The sequence below is a fragment of the Mustela erminea genome, chromosome 4, assembly GCF_009829155.1.
Source record: "Mustela erminea isolate mMusErm1 chromosome 4, mMusErm1.Pri, whole genome shotgun sequence".
NCBI classification, from domain to species: Eukaryota; Metazoa; Chordata; class Mammalia; order Carnivora; family Mustelidae; genus Mustela; species Mustela erminea.
In genome coordinates, this window is record NC_045617.1 from 105,731,991 (window position 1) to 105,750,484 (window position 18,494).

At 36.5% G+C, this 18,494-nt stretch overlaps 1 protein-coding gene across 8 annotated transcripts in view; it reads right to left on the minus strand.

The window, feature by feature from the left end:
- The window catches only part of LGSN (lengsin, lens protein with glutamine synthetase domain), a 41,648-nt gene extending 23,968 nt beyond the window's left edge, over positions 1 to 17,680 (minus strand). For 2 of the 8 annotated variants that reach the window (XM_032340355.1, XM_032340357.1), the window contains exons 1-2: positions 17,390 to 17,680; positions 5,879 to 6,002 (exon numbers count right to left, since the gene is read on the minus strand). Coding sequence is in view for 2 of the 8 variants with exons in the window: in XM_032340353.1 (XP_032196244.1) it covers positions 5,879 to 6,061 (183 nt within the window). In the remaining 6 variants the exon portion in view is untranslated. The other 6 variants (XM_032340363.1, XM_032340360.1, XM_032340356.1 and 3 more) reach the window with 5 other exon arrangements.
- Positions 17,681 to 18,494: the final 814 nt, after the last annotated feature.

An 18,494-nucleotide genomic window follows, 5' to 3' on the forward strand; every position in this document is an offset into this window, starting at 1 on the left:
CTTTAAGACATAAACAAAATCTTATTTCCTATGCTTCTTCATAGCATAACTAAAACATGTGATATTTCAAAAAAAGTTTTTAAACACTAAGGAAAATATAAACTAAAATTTAAAAGAACCAAAACGACAAAATATTTGCTATTATCTTAGTAGTTAAATATGTTTTCTTTGATTCTGTCCTGTTTCTTGTCTTACTCAAGACACCAGACCAAAGTATTCTCCTTTTCAGTTCTCTGGTTCACCAACAAGATAAATAAGCATCATTTGGAAAATTTATTTGAAAACTTGGAGCACTTCTTTATAGCCTAGTAAGTGATTCACTCCTTCAACCAAGCTGTTTCTGCAAAGTCACCTGAGTCTTACATTAAATTAGAGTCCCTGAGATCACTAAGGACAAGGACCCAAATGACCACCCTTTCCCAACTTAAAAAAATGAAACACTCTTAGGGAGACATTAATCACAGCTCTACTTATCCCTAACACTGGACCTTCATCTGTATATTTGTAAAGCATTTTAATCCTTAAACTCTATTGCATTTTAGGAGATTCCCTCTGAATACATGGAATCTCTGGGGATTTTATTGTAATTTGTTCCTTATTACAAATGTAATATTCTTCGTTATAAAAATTCAAAGGTCAGAAGCTCATAAAGTAAAATGGAAAACTTAAAAAACAATACGAGTCCTCTGTTTCCTCTAACCTTTATATTTTTGACAAGCAAATATTTTCAGAAAGAGTTGTTTCTACTATTCCAAATAATTCTTATAATGGTTCATTTTATAATATAAGTTCTTTAATAATTGTTCCTAGTAATGATTTAATGTGTCAGTATTGATTGGGACTAGCCACATATTGAAATACACCAAAAAGAGAAATTGAAGAGAGTAGGAATAGTACATTCATACCCATTGTTGACAAGTGACCTACTGGGGCCACCCTTTGTATGAAATTCATTCATTTACTCAGCAAGTACTTAGTGAATATCTAAAACAGGCCAGGTATAGGTCTGGATGCTCTATAAGAAATAAAGATGAGCTACTTGTTGTTTCATTGAACATAAAAACAATATATAATAAAAAGTGGTATAGGTATACTATATGAATAAGGAAAGTACTAGTGGAACCATCTTCCTGAGGAAGCAGCTAAGTCTCTCAAAGTTGCAGTAACTCCTTTGACTTCACACCTAGAAAGTAGCAGGAGCCAAATGTGTACTTGGAAACACTTCTTTTGTTTTTTCATCCTACATACAAAGTTTAGAGTCAACAAAATATTGAAAACTAAAAATATTGCCTAGAAAGTAAATATTGAGCATTTTTATATAAAAGACAGAGGAAAATCAAGTGGGGTTTTTTTGTGTGTTTTTTTTAACTTCACAATTCAACATAGAGTTCAGTAGCATACCTGTCTTTTGAGGTAAAATTAAGCACAGAACGTAAACACAGATAAATTTCTTGGAAGTTACATAGAATCAGAATTTTACTTAATATCATGGCTAAAAATGGAATGGGCTATTTGGATATGTGTCAAGTTTCTCATCCTCGAACATATTTGTGGAAGGGATAGAAGGATTAGATAATCAAATGTCGGAAATGACCCAGAGAGTTTCCATTTCTTCCACCACATATGCTCACCACTTTTGCAATAAAATAACCTAGATCCAAATTAGTAGGTTAGATGGAACATTGTTCCACCTATATAACCACCTCTACCCACGAATTATAGAGAAACAAAGCTCTGAATCTCACTTCTATTCCCAGCAAGACGGCAAAATATGCAACAGCAGCAGCAAGCCTGGAGCAAATCTCGCTTCTGGGAGTAAGGCAATGCAAAATCTGCAACAGAACATTCCATATGAGACAAGTGTACTTAGCCGATAGTTTCAGAGAGGGAAAAATGACTTTATAAACATCTAACACCATGTCATTTTCACAATATGAAGCTAAATAATAAACAGAGCTAAAATAATAAAGGATCAAGAATTTGGCTATTACCTGAACTTGGTGCTAGCACTGGCTTTCTTTTTTACTGAAAAAGAGATCTCTGTATTTTCCAGAGAAATGAAGGTTTTCTCTCAAAAATATCTGTGTAAATAAGATCAAAGTATTTTTTTGAAGACTTTGTGATGGGCAGAAAAGCAACAAATATGCTTCAAAAGTGAGAGAAGATTTGTAGAAAAATTTAAATATACGTGTAGTATATATTTATGGTGATGATTTCTATAATATGGTATGAAATAAGATCCAAGAACATTATAGAACTGTCAGCAAAGATACCAGCTAATAGGCTGCTGCAGATAAAAATATTGGGCCCATAAAACGGGTGCCTGGGTGGCTCAGTGGGTTAAGCCTCTGCCCTCAGCTCAGGTCATGAATTCAGGGTCCTGGGACTGAACCCCGCATTGGGTTCTGCTCAGTGGGGAGCCTACTCTCACCCCACCCCCGCTTGCCTCTCTGCCTACTTGTGATCTCTCTCTCTTGTCAAATAAATAAATAAAAATCTTTAAAAAAGAAATTGGGTCTCATCAAAAAGAATATTTTAAATGTGACAGCAGAAGGTGTTCCATCTTTTAAAAAAAATATGATGTGCTTAGGGCTAAGAATACTAAATATAGTTCTAGTTACTGTCCCCAGGAAAACATTAATGGGCTAGAAGTGGATCAATATGTATTTATTTGTATAAATGTACACCACCTAGAATAGTTATTACCATACAGAAAGGCAAATAAAATTCTACTGTGTAAAAGAAGGTGCAAAACTCTACAAGGCTATAAAAATGAAAACTTAGGGGAGAGATTACTGGTATCCACAACATAATGAAGTATATATGACAAGAAACTCTAACTTAATCACTATGTTCTAAGCAATGAACACACATTAATTCATTTAATCTCTCCACAAAATCTCTTGCGGTCAGTACTATTAATGTCCAAATGAAGCACAGAGAAATCCAATGATTTGTCCCATCTCACCCAGCCAGTAGGTAGTAGAGCCAAGACTAAAATACAGGCATTCTGGTTTCAAGGAAAATACTCTTAACCACTGCACATGAATGAAGCACAGACCTAATTTTTAACATCAAGAGAGGCGCTTAAAGGGAGATAGATTTGAGGTAAATAAAAACAAATATAAAATAAAATAAAATAAAAACCTTGGAATCTAAAAACAAAACTGAATTTTAAGAGACCAAACACATTTAAAATATAAAAATAGAATCAGGAGGTCTTTATAGAGTTCCACAGACAAGCATAAAGCAGGAACCATTTGGGTAAGCTGAGGTAGGAAAAACCCTAGCCTTGAGTCCTACTTCTAGAAAGTCAGTCCCAGCCTCCCACAGAGCTGCACTTAACAACACAGCGCAAATGCGTACGCGCGCGCGCACACACACGTACACACACACAGATGATACAGGCTATAGAGCAGAATGAACCTCTGGTCTCACCCAGATGGAATCTGTTCTTCCTGCAATATGGAAACATCACCTCTATGCATCTTCCTGTGCAGATGTTTTCCTTTGCGTCTACCTCCCAGATACTGAGGCACGAGCACCAGCCCCAGGGCAGAGAACAGATCTTCCCCAAATCTCTTGGTGACTCACATAGAGTCAGCTCAATACCACACACAAGGCTTTACTGATAAATAGATTTTAATTATCACGATGTGCTGCCATTTCCTTCAATTTGCGACTTCATACATGCATAGGGTCTACTTTGGGGAATACGAATGTGGTTTTGATCTATTTTCTCTTTACTACGGCTAAGAATTTGGCTGAATCCATGACTTTATGACATTGTTTTGAATAGAGAATCTCAGTAAAATATTCTTTAGGGAAATGCCAAATCTAAGACTAGGAACTATTCATTTTCACTGAAGCTTCTACCGAGGAATTTGTTCAGGTTGGGGGAGTAATCACCCTGGGATATTTTTTCAACCATACAACCTGCCCTTTGGATTCATCAAGCCTTTGCTCAGCTGCTGCGTTTTTTGCAGTTAACCTCATGCTGCTGCTGCTCACGTTACCAGAGCATCTGGCATGGAACAAAACCATTATCCTTTCCAGATATTAGTTAACTAGAAATGGAATGTCACACACCACCTCCCTCCCACCTCCCATAGTCTTTCCCTTCCTGAGAATACAACCCTACACAGGGCAGCACAGGGGCTATTCAATGGAGAGTTGGGTCAATCAAGACTCACTTTTATTATATCTCTTAAATATAATGTTCCATCCCAGTTATCAAGGAACTTCTTCCCAAGAGACAGGGTTTGTCTCTTGCTGTGAAAATTGTGTCCTTTCAAATCATACTGCTAGTTTTTCTACTCTCCCATCAACATTGGTCTAGACTGGTCTTGGGAGATTGTGACTCTTAAAGATTTTCACAAAATCTGGGTCACCTGGAATCCTTGGCTAAAACTATAGGAGGTGGAGATAGGAAACACAATTTTGACATAGGCTCACCAGTAGTAAAACCTAGACCAAGAAGACTTTGAATAGTTAGACACCAGTATCTCAAGACGGTACTAATGTACAGGGGCACCTGGGTGCTCAGTGGGTTAAGACTCTGCCTTCAGCTCAGGTCATGATCCCAGGGTCCTGGGATTGAGCCCCGCATCCGGCTCTCTGCTCAGTGGGGAGTCTGCTTCCCTTCCTCTCTCTCTGCCTGCCTCTCAGCCTACTTGTGATCTCTGTCAAATAAAGAAATAAAATCTAAAAAAAAAAAAAAAAGTACTAATGTACATACTAGTTACTTTCTCTAAGCCATCATTTGAAGCTACAAATTTACTTTCAGATAAATTCGTTCTATGAAACAAACACGTCTGTCATTTGATACCTCTGACAATGACAGGACACTGCTTGCTGAGCCACAGCTATTCCCAGTGAGTCCCTTCTTTACCTACTGTTACCCAGTTTCCTTATGGAAAGTACATCTGTTGTCTCCATCTCAAAGCCTGCTGCCCATACTCATTATACATAGCAGTGACCCATTCTTCCTTAATCTTCTAGATGTCTTCTCCACTAGATGGAGGGGTAGGGATCAGGTCTGTTCTCTTTCTGCCACTATTTTAAACACAGGGTGTTGGTCTACCACTGTGCTTTGCACATAATAGTTTTGCTTCTTGTATTTTATTTTCTTAATTTCATCTAAAGAAAACCCACATCCTCCCAGATTTGACCACAGCGTGCCTCACAGTCTGCATTTCAGTCTTGCAGAATGATCTGCCAGAAATATAAGAGTAGATGTTGGGTACATACACATTAAAACTAGGAAGAAATGCTACATGTTGACAACTGAGTGTTTTAATATATTCAAGAGCAGATGAGAGGCTATCACTATTTAAAATGCCGTGAGTTTCAATTATAATTTGAAAATGGGTTCTCACCTTTAGCCACTTAACCTCAAACCATTTTTAATACAGTGAGACAAAAGCTTTGAGAAAAACAAAGATCATGCTCTTGATAACAACCAAAATAGGCATAAAAGAATTTTATAGCATCCTTATGCTTCTGAAACCCAGTGCCTAATGAAGTTATTTTCAATGGTCTTTCAAACTAAGTGAGCTGTTCTAACGCAAATTCTGGATTTCACTTTTATTATATTTATAAACTCAATGCTTAGTAGAGTTTCTTCGCAAACTTCTCCAAAGCAGACATAAAGCAAGTATAATCATGCTGTCCTTATTCATACTGGCACTCAAATAGTTGACACAGAATAATAAAAAGCTTTGCTGTCAGTATTTTGGTAAATAACATTTTAACTATTAACTTCATACCTCCTGCAGAAGGTCCCCTTCATCATTCATCTCACACTTTTTTATTTAAGTCGACTTTGGAAACCACAATATCCCCAACAAATGCATTCAACATGTATTTATATGTATACCTGAACCAAACACTGCGGATGATGAATTCCATGGAGGCTCTTTCCAGAGGGGTCTGGCACGTAATAAAAGATAAACACTGGACTCTGATGTGTCACGCCCAAGGCACAGTATGCTGGAAATGCACTAGAAGAGTCAAATGACAAATGCTCATTTATGCCTGAATCCCTACAAACAAAGGACATTACAATGCTTAAAACTGTGTTGATTTTGACTTTTTCTCCAACATACTGCATTTTGTTATGTAACAATTGTATTCTAGAATGAATCTATTGTTAGACTTAGATGATGACACATTTATTAGACAACTATGCAATCACGGTCCACAGACAAAACACAAATGGAAAAATACAACTGTCAGTGACCCAGATTTGTACCAATGGCAAAGATCCGCTCATTTGTAATTCGCATTTTTCTTTTCCTTTTTTTTTCCTAGGGTTCCTTCTTGCCTCTAAATTAATTCTGGTCCTTCGTTACATAATCACAGCCATCTCTCTTTAGCCTTTCTAATTCTACAAATATTAGTCTCTGACAAAACCCAGGCCCTCCCAGCTGGCCACCAGGATCATAGAACCATCTACAGGTTGCCCCACGTGGTCCCAGGAACAACCTCAACTCAGTTGGAAGGAACAGGGAATGCTTTCTAAAAGAAAATTTGAAATTATGCTTCTGCTGCCTTCAATTGTCACTTGGAATTGGTGGGGGAGGGTAGAGGGTTTTTCTAAATAAAATCAAATCCTCTCTAAGTATTTTCCATGTATGAGTGTACACTCTCCATAGCTGATCACGTCCACCCTGGACTTTGCCCAGCTTAGCACTCCAGCCCATCAGCCAGGCCTGATTCTCTTGTTCTATTTCCACAGTTGCATAGTTATTATTTTTGTTTGTTGTAATCAACTCCACTCTTTCCTTTGTATCTTTGCTCATCTTTCCCCCGTCTCCATCTTTGGGTCTCTTTTTTACCTTACAAATTTCAGTATCTTCTCAGTTCACCCTCTGTGTCTACCTCTAATCAAACCATAATACAGAATTAAACACACTGTTTACAGTACTGCTATACTTCTGAGAAATTTTGTTCTTTGTTCTTAATTACAAAACTTAGTATCTAAAAAGCTTTTTGTTTCTCTCTTAAAAATTAAAAAATCAAATTGGACCTGTTTAATTACTTTCAGTTGATTTTTTGTAATTTCATCCAAATCTAAATGTTGATTTTCTTTAAAAAGTTCAATAAATCAGGACAAAGTAAAAAAAGTATATAGCTGAAGTTTTCAGGTAATCAATATTATTTATATAAAATACAACACCCTACATACCGTCTTTACCCATAACCATACCCTCTTTCTTTAACCTCCTTAATTCATAATTCCCATTCTAATTCCCCTTCTAATAAGCAAGATAAAATTAAAATTTTGTTGTATCATAAAACAGGGAGTTGGTACATTTCTGAAAAATAAGGCAGATCAATAGCTAAGTCTAACTAAGTTGTTAGAACTCCTTTATTATTCATTTGTAAGAGTTTTCATGTCACATGCAGAGCAGTTTTATCTGCACAATAATGGCATGAGCTGCACACCATAAGTCAGTGAGATCTCAATTCAGAGATTCTAATTTCTGGTGACAACTTATTCATTGAGCATCTATCCAATTCTGTTGTACTCACTAGACTTCTACCACATCATCTCCACTCTCCCAGTCAAATAGTTTTTTTTTTTTTAATTTTTTATTTTTTACAAACATCTATTTTTATCCCCAGGGGTACAGGTCTGTGAATCGCCAGGTTTACACACTTCACAGGACTCACCAAAGCACATACACTCCCCAATGTCCATAACCCCACCCCCCTTCTCCCAAACCCCCTTCCCCCAGCAACCCTCAGTTTGTTTTGTAAGATTAAGAGTCACTTATGGTTTGTCTCCCACCCAGTCCCATCCAGTCAAATAGTTTTTAGACATTCCTCACTCAAAACCTCAAGATAAGCTACTTGAACAAGTCCCCTCCACGATTTCTTCCACCAGTCTAATTTTATATTTACTAAAATTAATTGTAGTTATTTTCAAAATTACTTACCCAAATTGCACTAGTTATTGCAAATGCGCAGTTTAATTAAAACTTACTCAAAGGAAGATGCTTCACATTGCTTCAAAACTAAGACGAATGCTTTAGAAGGACTTGAAAATTGTATGTCTTATTAGTTTTCTATGTTTTAACAAAAATACCATTGACTAGGTAGTTTATAAATGATAGAAATATATTTCTTACAGTTCAAGAGGCTAGGAAGTCCAAGATCAAGACACCAGCAGATTCAGTGTCTGGTAAAATAGCAGTCTTTTCAGTGTGCCCTCACATAGAGCTTTCTGGAGTCTCCTTCCCAAGGGTACAAATCCCATTCATGAAAAATTCAGTAAATAGCAGTACATGTCTAATAAAAATTCTGTTTAAGTAATATGCCTGTAAAAAGTTAAGATAATTTATTAAAGTATTCTATAAGATAAATTATAAGATAATTTATTAAAGAATTTTCTTTTGGTTTGTCTTAAGATCTTAATCACTAAATTAAAAAAATCTTATATTATTCTTACATGATGCACTATTATAACAGTTTATATGAGAGACAATATGAGATTCAAATCAATGAATGTATTGATCCAAAACAAAGTATTGATCCAGAAGCAATAGATTGGTTGATAAGTGTATAATTGCATGACTTAGGTTAAAAGAATGTCTTTAAATAAGTACTCCTTTTTAGGATACTTTACTTCAGCTGACTTTCCTGGTTAACCAACCAATTTTTTACTTGATTGTTTAAGATAATTTTTACTTGATTGTTTAAGATAAAGATAACTTTATAACTTTTTATCTTTATCTTTATAAACTTTTCTTTAAAAAGTGGATGAGACCCTTTGGAGAGAGATATCAGATGTAATACTTGCATTTACTTTTGTTTGTTCAAAAAGAAAAAGAAAATCTAACCAAAGGTCATAAGCGAAAAAGAAAATAGAAATGGGGACAACAGAAAAAAGATATGAGTGGTAGAAAGCACATGGACAAATTGTAACAAACTTTTAACAAACCTCCAAAAGCTAATCCTAAGTAATCAATGAAAAAAGTCAAGAAACAATGCAAAGTGCATTGTAGAACTTTTCAGAAAGAAAAAAAAAAAGCAAGGAAATGAAAGAATAAGAACAAAGGGACTAAAAAAAGAAGAAGAAATGACCACTCTAGGAGGTTTGACATATGAATAATAAGAGTTTCAGAAAAAGGAAATAGAGAAAAATAGAGGGGAAGGTATCTTCAAAAATAATCATTTCCCAGAATTGAAGGGTATGAGTTTCCAGAATGAAAGGGTACACTGGAAAATTAGCTAAATGGATTAAAATTCATACAGATCAAGGCTCGTTATAAAATTTCAAAACTCTAACACATACAATGTATTTCTTCATACAAGACACCCCAGACTTCTTAATAGCAGCACTGGAAGCTGGGAAACAATGAAGACAAGACTTCAAAATTCTGTGGAAAAATACCTAACCCATAGTCCTATACTGAGTCAAAACTATTGATTGAATGAGCAAAATAGAGATATGTTTCACATACCACTCATATACCCTTTCTCGGAAAACTAATGATGCATATGATTTTCCAAAACAGGAAACCAATACGGAAGAAAACTCGAACTCCAAGTAACAGCAGATCCAGCATGGGGGAGAATAAAGGGAAACTGATAAAGTAAAATCTCAGAATGACACCTGAATACCAAGAGTAAAGTACTGTCAGATATCTTCACAACAAAGGCTCAAGAAATAATTTTCAAAAAGGACAAATTCATTAAAAACCTCTTGTGTCTGAATGGGGAATAATTTAAACTGAATTTTTAATGTATACATAGAATCCTTACACATAAGCAACCGGGGGGGGAGACAATTAATAACCTCACAGAAAAGAAAAAATGATATGGGCCAGAAAAAATAATGTTGTAATAATACCACATGGCTCAACTGTGGACAGCTTTACATATTCATGGTAATGTAAATACTAAATATTGATCCTAATAACATTTCAGTGTTTTATTACAACAACTGTGGAATTGGAAGTGTGCATGTATATTTAGGGAGGATCAAGGAAAGAGAGCTAAATGCTCGTTTATCCAATGTGAGAAGTCCATAGTTAATGCCAAAAAATTAAAGATGAGTAAATAGTAAGATAAGTGCAATTTTTAGAGATACTGAGTTAAAACAAAAAGATCTAGCAAAAGAAATTGGGACTTGACATCTTGACATCCCACAGAAGTGGGATGAGGAACTGTTTGACTCTTTAAACCATGGCATATGTGTCTTTAATAAACTGAAAATTAGTGTGTTGGGGGAGATGAATTGCTAATATTCTCTCTTCAAAAAGCAGTTCTTGCAATTGTGTTTACTTGATTTTTTTCTTTCTTTCTTTCTTTTTCTTTGGTGGGGGAGGGGGGTTAAGAGGTCTTATGTAATTTCTTTATGTCCAGTTAGTCACTTTATCTTTTTGCATAACTTTATAGAGTGTTTATCATATCATGGAATATTTTGCCTGACTTTATATCTCCCACCTAAGCTGTGAATTCTAGAGGGTTTCGATTCTATTTTGTAACTCGAGCACCTGGAACACTGCCTATTTCATAATAAGAGATCAATATACTTTTGTTGAATGAATGAATGGGGTATGAGAAACACTGAATTTACTACCTACGGAAAAAAAATACCACACTTCTGTTATGAGAATTAAGTATATATCACCAAAAAACCGTCTCTTATGCTTTTCTAAATCAAAATTTTACGATGACTTAGTCTCAAGTGAGAACCTCCATTCTCCAGTCTTTCACTGTAACTACTGAAGTTATCATGAGTGCTTCATTTCCATTAGATAAAGGAAAAACATCCGTTGTCAGACATCTTCCCCAGAAGTGACAATTTGTATTCATGATTATGATTATGTTTTAGGTAAAGTCAAAGCCCTTCATAAAATTTACATGCCAAACACTTGAGTGTTCTCTGACCAGGTTGCTACTTTAGAAAATAACGTATATTATTTCAGGTTTATTGAGAATCATTATAGCGGTGTTCAGTTAAGGACGATTCACAAACTGAATGCAACATTCCCACCACATTGCCTCCTAGATAGTAGACAGAATTAAGGATAAGCTGTACCTTCTAGTTAAATCTAGATGACTTATGAATAATTTTTTTCTACAAATTAGAATTGTAATCTATGTACAAAATATTTTTTAAAATAAAGATATTAGACTCTAATAGGACACAATCTCGTTTAAAAATTTGACTTCCATTGTGTGCTGGCTGTTATGAAAGATGGTAGGTGATAATCTAAATGGTATATATCTCGAGTCCATGGGTGTATTTTATGCTATTATCACAAACAAATTTCCGATAGCATCATACATTTTAAAGTAATATGTCTTTAATTAGGCAAATATACTTTAGAAAAAAAAATTAAAAAAAAAAACCTTCCAAGGATACCTTTTTCATTGGCCCACTAATTGAGCTTCTTCAATGAAAGCCTTTTTGCCTAGATAGTGGGTTTCAATCTCTTTACTTTGGAACTGTGATCTAGACGAAGCTGGAGTATCCACATGCTTCCTCTACTCTAGTTGTAAAAGCTTGTAATTATGACAAAACCTTTAGGAATTTTACAAATGTTTAACACTGTTGCAATATTATAAGAGATAAAATAAGTACCCTTACATAGTTCTCTGTGTGTACAGGTGAACGTCTAAGTGCTTCACAGATACTAACTCATTTGATCTCCCCAAAATTAATGAGGTACTATTATTACTCCCATTTTACAGATGAAGTAACTGAGGCACAGAAATCTCACGTATCTTGCTGAAGCCCCGCAGCTTAGGTGGCATGGCCAGGATCTGAACTCTAATAGCCTGACCGCAAAATCCACACTCTTAACCACAAAGGCAAGATGGGAAGGCACTCAAGCTTAAAAGAACACAGAACCCAAGAAAGCATAAATATATGCATATATATAAACTGAGGAAACTCTAATTACCTTTGTCCCTTTGCAATTATGCAAGCCTATCAGGAGCCACAGAGGTTAAAGGAAACTCTGCTGGTATCCCCTATTTCACTCACACATGTTCATGTGTATATATTTAAAGTCACGTTAGGAAATTCTCAGGGTTTTGCACGTCCATTTATTCACCCCCTTATTTGATACAGCCCAGCACCTGCGTGGTGAAGAGCTGCCATCACAGGCAACTCCGTAGGCAGCTACCATGATCACTTGTTGTGCTTGGAAAAATGGTATATAGCCAAATCTGTGATATTAGCATGAGATACATTAAAGGTCTTACTGTTGTAAAAATCAGTGTCCCAGAAACCAAATGTTAAGAAAGGGTTGAAGAGATAGATGGGAAGAAACAGTGAATTGTTCTAAGTCCATATTCAACACTTCTCATTCACAAGCACTTGTTCAATACCTACTATATTCAGGGACTGCATCAGGCAAATGACTACAGACCCTGAGCCATGAATCCACGATTCAAGTCTTTCCGCTGCCTGTCTTCTGAGACTACATATGGGAAGACTGTTCAACGCGAGCACTTCTCTTGCCAAAAAGAGGTAATCTAATTGAGTGGATCAAGAGGACAGTGGCTAAAATGATTAACGGAATGATGGGATTCATTGTATGAGAACAGATTGCAGCAGCTCAAGTTTACTAAGTACCACCAAGGGGAAACAGTGGGCTGTTTACCACTAAGTTACTGCCTTCTGATGAATTATTTAGCAGGACTGGAAGAGAAAAGGATGCAAATTGAGTACAAGATTAAACCCATTCTTTCACTGAAGAAGAAAAGCGGGAGAAAATGAAACCACAAAAATTCTGGTTTTATTTCATGTTTATATGTATTATATGTTACAAAATAATGCATGAGAACCCAAAGTTCCCAGCACTGACTGTTAAAGAAATAGGATAAAACATGTCCAAAGTGACTAAGGGCCTAACTGATTTGTGAGAATAATAAATGAATACGAAGGAGAGAATTTTTCTTTCTACACATCTCCCCTCAGACAAAAATCATAGTTTTGGGTCAGCGGGAGGCCTTGACAACAGGGACAGAAGGATACTCCCACTTTTTCTTTCTCCAGATTTGTGCTCATTCTAGAAGCTGGTTGGGTTTGCTCCTCGTTCACATGTACCCAGTTGTGACGGACAAGCAGAGAACCTGCCATTGACACCCTCAGTTGCGGAGAGTGTGACCAAACATTGTGAAGAGTAATATTTGGGTTCTCTCAGTAGTTCTGGAACTCCTGATCACAACAGCTTCTGGTAATTCCCTCCACCTACCCAAACGTCTCCTCTCCCCAGTTCTGCCCAGAAACAGCACATTTTCTAAGGAAACAGGAGCTCTGTTTACAGGATTGAGATTTTAAGTCTATCATTAAAAAAATACTTTGGGAGGGCTGAGTAGGGGATCAGTGATTTCATGAATAAGCAGAAACACACATGGGGTGGGGGGCTTCTGGGGGGCTCAGTCAGTTAGGCAGCTAACTCTTGATTTTGGCTCAGTTCATGATCTTAGAGTCCTGGGATTGGGCCCCACACTGTGTCCACATCTACACTCAGCCCGAGTCTGCTTGAAGATCTCTCCCTCCCTCTCCCTCTGCCCCTTCCCTGGCTTATACTCTCTCTCTCTCTTCCTCCCCCTCTCTCTCTCTTCTCTCTTCCTCAAATAAATAAATAAGTCTTAAAACACACACAGGAAGGGAATGGGGGATTTTTGTTGTTGCTTTTTCATGTGTTCTGGAAAGGGAATTTCTCCTATCATCTGACCCTTCTACAAATTCCATTAAGTAATAAGTACAAAACAATGCTACTCCCTGAAAAAAGGACCTGACAACTACATACAGTTGATAACGTAAAAAACTAGTTCAAAATCATTTTAATACAGCATTCTCAATTATTATTCATATATTTAGCCAAACTCTATAAAGTTAAATCAAGTGAATCATGAATGTAGGAGGAGCATGAAATCTGAGTCCCAAAGCGCATAAGGAGCTTGCAGTCACATGTAATGAGTTAAAAATTACCCCAAAACAGCCAGAGCTCTATTTAAAAAAACAAGGGGAGTGTCACAGAATACACTGTTATGACACCATTAATTTAATAACTTTGCTAGTTGGTGTTATCCATGTTTTCTTCTCTTACTAATGGGAGAGTGCTCATATACTGGGACAGTGCTCAGAAATGATTAGAAATTCCATGACCTTTCATTTATGTAAATATGTCAATCAGCATTTACCATATTTAAAAATAGAATAATAATGAACCTAGTATATGTTAAGATAAATAATATATTTTATTCTCCAAAGCATAAACATGTAACAGAAACTTGACACCATTTTACATTTTTGCAAATCTTTTTAATATCTAGAAGTCAAAAATCACTAGAAACTCATCTTGGCTTTTGCATTCATTCCGTTGCTGTACCGTATGCCATGCAGCCTCTGGGCAACTCCACTGTACGTTGTGAGAGAATGAGTGTGAAAAAAACAAATAACATCTGAGGATGGAAATAACTTTGACTTCATAGTCTCCTCAAAGGGTCTGGGGGCTCCTGGGAGCCCCTGGACCACACTGAGAACTCCTGTTGTAGTGGAACAGCCAGCAGATTAAAGACCCGAGTTCCAGATGAAGCCTTGTTCCTTAAAGGCACATCACCTAATTTTCTTGATCTCGGTTCCTTTGCAAAATGAGGATGGGGTAAGATGATTTCTCAGATCCTTCCCAACTCTAATATTCCATGATTATGTAATACAATAAAGAAAAAGAGACCCACCCAGGGTACCCTACATTTATTTGAGGGGGGGAGTACCCTACACTTATTTATGCTCCCTGTGGTATATTCCAAGTTTTATATAAGCCCTTCACTTCCGGGCTGTAATTGTTGTGCTGGAAAACTGACCTCACACATTAATTCCAACTAAGCATCTAGCATGACTGGCCCAGGTAAGAATTGTAAAGTTTCTGTGTGTAGAGTATCGGGAATAATAAAACAGAATAAAAATTTAAATGATGGCATTCCTAAACACAAGGTGGTATCTAAAACAAATATAGAACATTGGAAAAACTGGTGAAATACAAGTAAATTCTCTAATTAATAGTATTGTGCCAAAATTAATTTTTTTAGTTTTGGTAAATGTTCTATGGTTACATAAAATACAAACTTAGGAAGAATGTAAAAGAGCCTACTGGAACTCTGTACTATTTTTGAAACTTTTTTGTAAGTTTAAAATTGTCTCAAAAAATAAGCAAGATGGCATTGAGGGCACTGTGATATTACTGTAACTGAGCTGAGGGGGAGGGGTAGAGAGGACCTTCCCAACCCTCCAGAGCAGCTGTCAGCTTCTCAGGCCCTCACTGTCTCCTAATCATTTTTTCAGAATCCAAAAGAGAAAGGAAGTAGCCCAGATATCTCAGAACATGATGTGAGACCCCATATAGGAATTAAACTTTAAGAAAAAAAAAAGATTAAAACTGGGGCAATTTAAATGTTGTCATCAGGGAATATTAAAAGTACAAATATTCAGTTTGCTTCTTGCTTGATCAATTCAATTAGATTCTTAATAAGCATTGTTCACTCATAGCCCATTATGGATATCAGTGCTGTTTTGTTTCATTTCGGTTACTGCCCAGAATCTAGAACCCGTCCTGTGTTGGGAAAAAGACCTATTTGAGAGTCTTCGTGGAAACAATAGAATAATTCTCACTACAGAGGCTGAAAATATCAGATTCTCACATTTCTTACCCTACAGTTAACCTTCATGCACCTCATCTAGGGACAGGGATTTGTCCTCTACTCAGCCAATCAAGCAGAGCCGCTAGGATTTTCAGTCAAAAGCTACTGGGCGATGGAGCAGGGACAGGGAAGACTTCTTCTTGGACATGATAGCAGCAGCTGAAAGATCCAGTTTCCGGAGGCAGAAGGGGCAGGATTTGGTGTCCCATGAGTGATTCAGGGACAAGCCACATCACCCAGTGCTCAGTGGTGCAAATACCCTTGTAGGGTCAAGTTGGTGCCATTCTTCCAGCTATAGCCTGTTTCTCTCCATTTCCTGGGGCCAGTATCATCTCCCTTGGTGACTCGGAAAGCTGTCTGATGTCTTTACAAGTTTGTTTTCTGTTTAAACGTATCAGAGTTGACTTCCATTACTAAGTACCCTACCTGATACATACTCATTTAGACAACTCTAGAATTCATTCACTCCGAAGTACAGAGTTACTGTGGTAGGCAGAATTCTAAAGATGGGCCCCCCAAGATTTCCATCATCAGGTTATTCAATTGAATACTAATCTAGGTACTGCTATAAAGAAATTTTGTTAATGCAATTAAAATTCCAAATCACAGATTTTTAAGATATGGAGATTATCCAAATGGGTAATCGAATCCCATCAGCCCTTTAAAAGCAGAGAATTTTCTCTGGCCAGCAGCAGAAGGGAAAGTCAGAATGGAAAGCACCAGAAAGATTCAAGACACCATTCATTGCTCACTGATGATAGAAGAGACCACTTGACAAGCAATGTGAGCTGCCCCCAGATGAGCTCTAGCAAGAAGATGGGAGCCTGAATCCTACAAGTGAAAGTCAAATTTAGCCAAAAATTCTAAAAGAGCTTGGAAGTAGATTCTTCTCCAAAGCCTCCATTTGAGGGCCCAGCCTGGCTGACATGCTGGTGTTGGCGTGTGTCTCCTTAAAAGCAGAGAGTCCAGCCAAAAGCATTTTGACCTCTCACTTACAGAACTATGAGATAATTATAGACATTGTTTTAGTCTCTAAAATTTGTGGTAATTTAGTATACAGCAGTAGAAAACAAATATAGCTACGAAAAAAGGACGAAGGATTCTGAGTGACTCGAACTTCTCAACAGAAAAGCTATAATGTAGAAGAAAATGGAATGGTGCTTTTGAAGTTCTGAGGGAAAGAAATCTAAAATCTCCTATCCAGTCAGACTATGGAGAACGTGTGATGATGTACTAAGACATTCAAAAAACATAGCATTCTTCATTTTCGTCCTTCTGTCTCAAAAGACTATCCGAGAATGTACTCTACCACAATGAAAGTAAACTAAAAGTAAGAAACAATGTAGTTCAGAAACAGAGGATCTCAAAGATGGGCAGGGGAACAGAGTTCCCAAATGTACCCATGACCCAAAGGGAAACCGTTTCAGATGGAAGCACATCTGAAGATCTGGGAGACAATCTTCAAAAGGATGAGCCTTGTAAGAATATCTGGTGGGTCTGAATGTATTAAGAGATTCAGACTATTGATTGAGTGTAGGGTTAATTTAATAATTAGCTCACAGAGAGATAAGCAAACGAAAGAAGTAAACTGTAATTCACCCCAGTGAAAACAAAGAGTTGTGGTAAAGGAAAAATGATGATAGTATAATATTTGGCTAAGCAATCAATAACACTCGCATTCATGATAATACAAAAACACATAATACTATAAACTTACCAATGTGATTATATTAGAAAGAAGACTAAAAGTACACACTACTGTCAGTATTCTGATTCAAAGTCCTGCGTGTTCATCAAAACCCACGATGGGCCTCTGTAGCAACTGGCTTAAAGGGAATCCAACCATCATCTGTAACTTTGCTTCTATGAGAAAATATATTCCAGATCCTAATCAAGAAACTTGCAAATAAACTTTTGGAACATATACCATTATCCCACAAAAATAAAGACAACCCTTTAAAGAGTTATTATATCAGCAGTCAAGAGATGAAACCTAGGCTCATCCCTCTTTCCTCTTTCTTTCCTCTTTAACATGTTTTAATAAGGTGGGGCGGGGCGGTTAGCTAAGTTGTAAGGTTTTGAATGTTGTTCAAATATGCAATTTTAGAGTGCAATAGCATTCTTCATCATCGTCCTTCTTTCTCAAGAGACTAGCCGAAAATGTACTTTACCCCAATGAAAGTGAACTAAAAGTAAGAAATGATGTAGTTCAGAAGCAGAGAATCTCAAACATGGGCAGGGGTACAGAATTTCCCAAATGTACCCAAGGCCCAAAGGGAAACCGCTTCAGATGGAAGCACATCTGAAACTGCTTCAGTTTATTCTGTAATCCATTTTTCCATAAGTTCATTCACTTTTTTCATTCATAAACTAATTCTTTTTTTCCAAAATATCTTATTCCAGTATGTCCTAAAAGGGATCTCTAAACCAAGGTACCATTTTTTACAGCTGATGAGTTATATGCTTTATGAAATAAAATTAGATAATTATGCCAAAGTCCTTTGAAAATGCAGAAAGTTACCAAGTATATATCTGTTCTGTTCTTATTTTTAATTAATCATAACTGGAAATGTGCAAGCTGCATCTCAGAATGACTAATAATGTTTCTGAAACTCACTTAAATAAATTTTTAAACTCATTTAAAAATCCAGAATAATCGCTGAGTCACGCATGACTCATACAACAGAGCCCACTAGTCAAGGAATGACTTGTAGAGAAATATTACCGATATTAGATAATGGTTAACTCTGTGTGAATGAGAAAATAAGATCTGTTTCTGATTCTTGAAAGTTTTCTTAAATTTAAACAAAAAAATTTTTTTC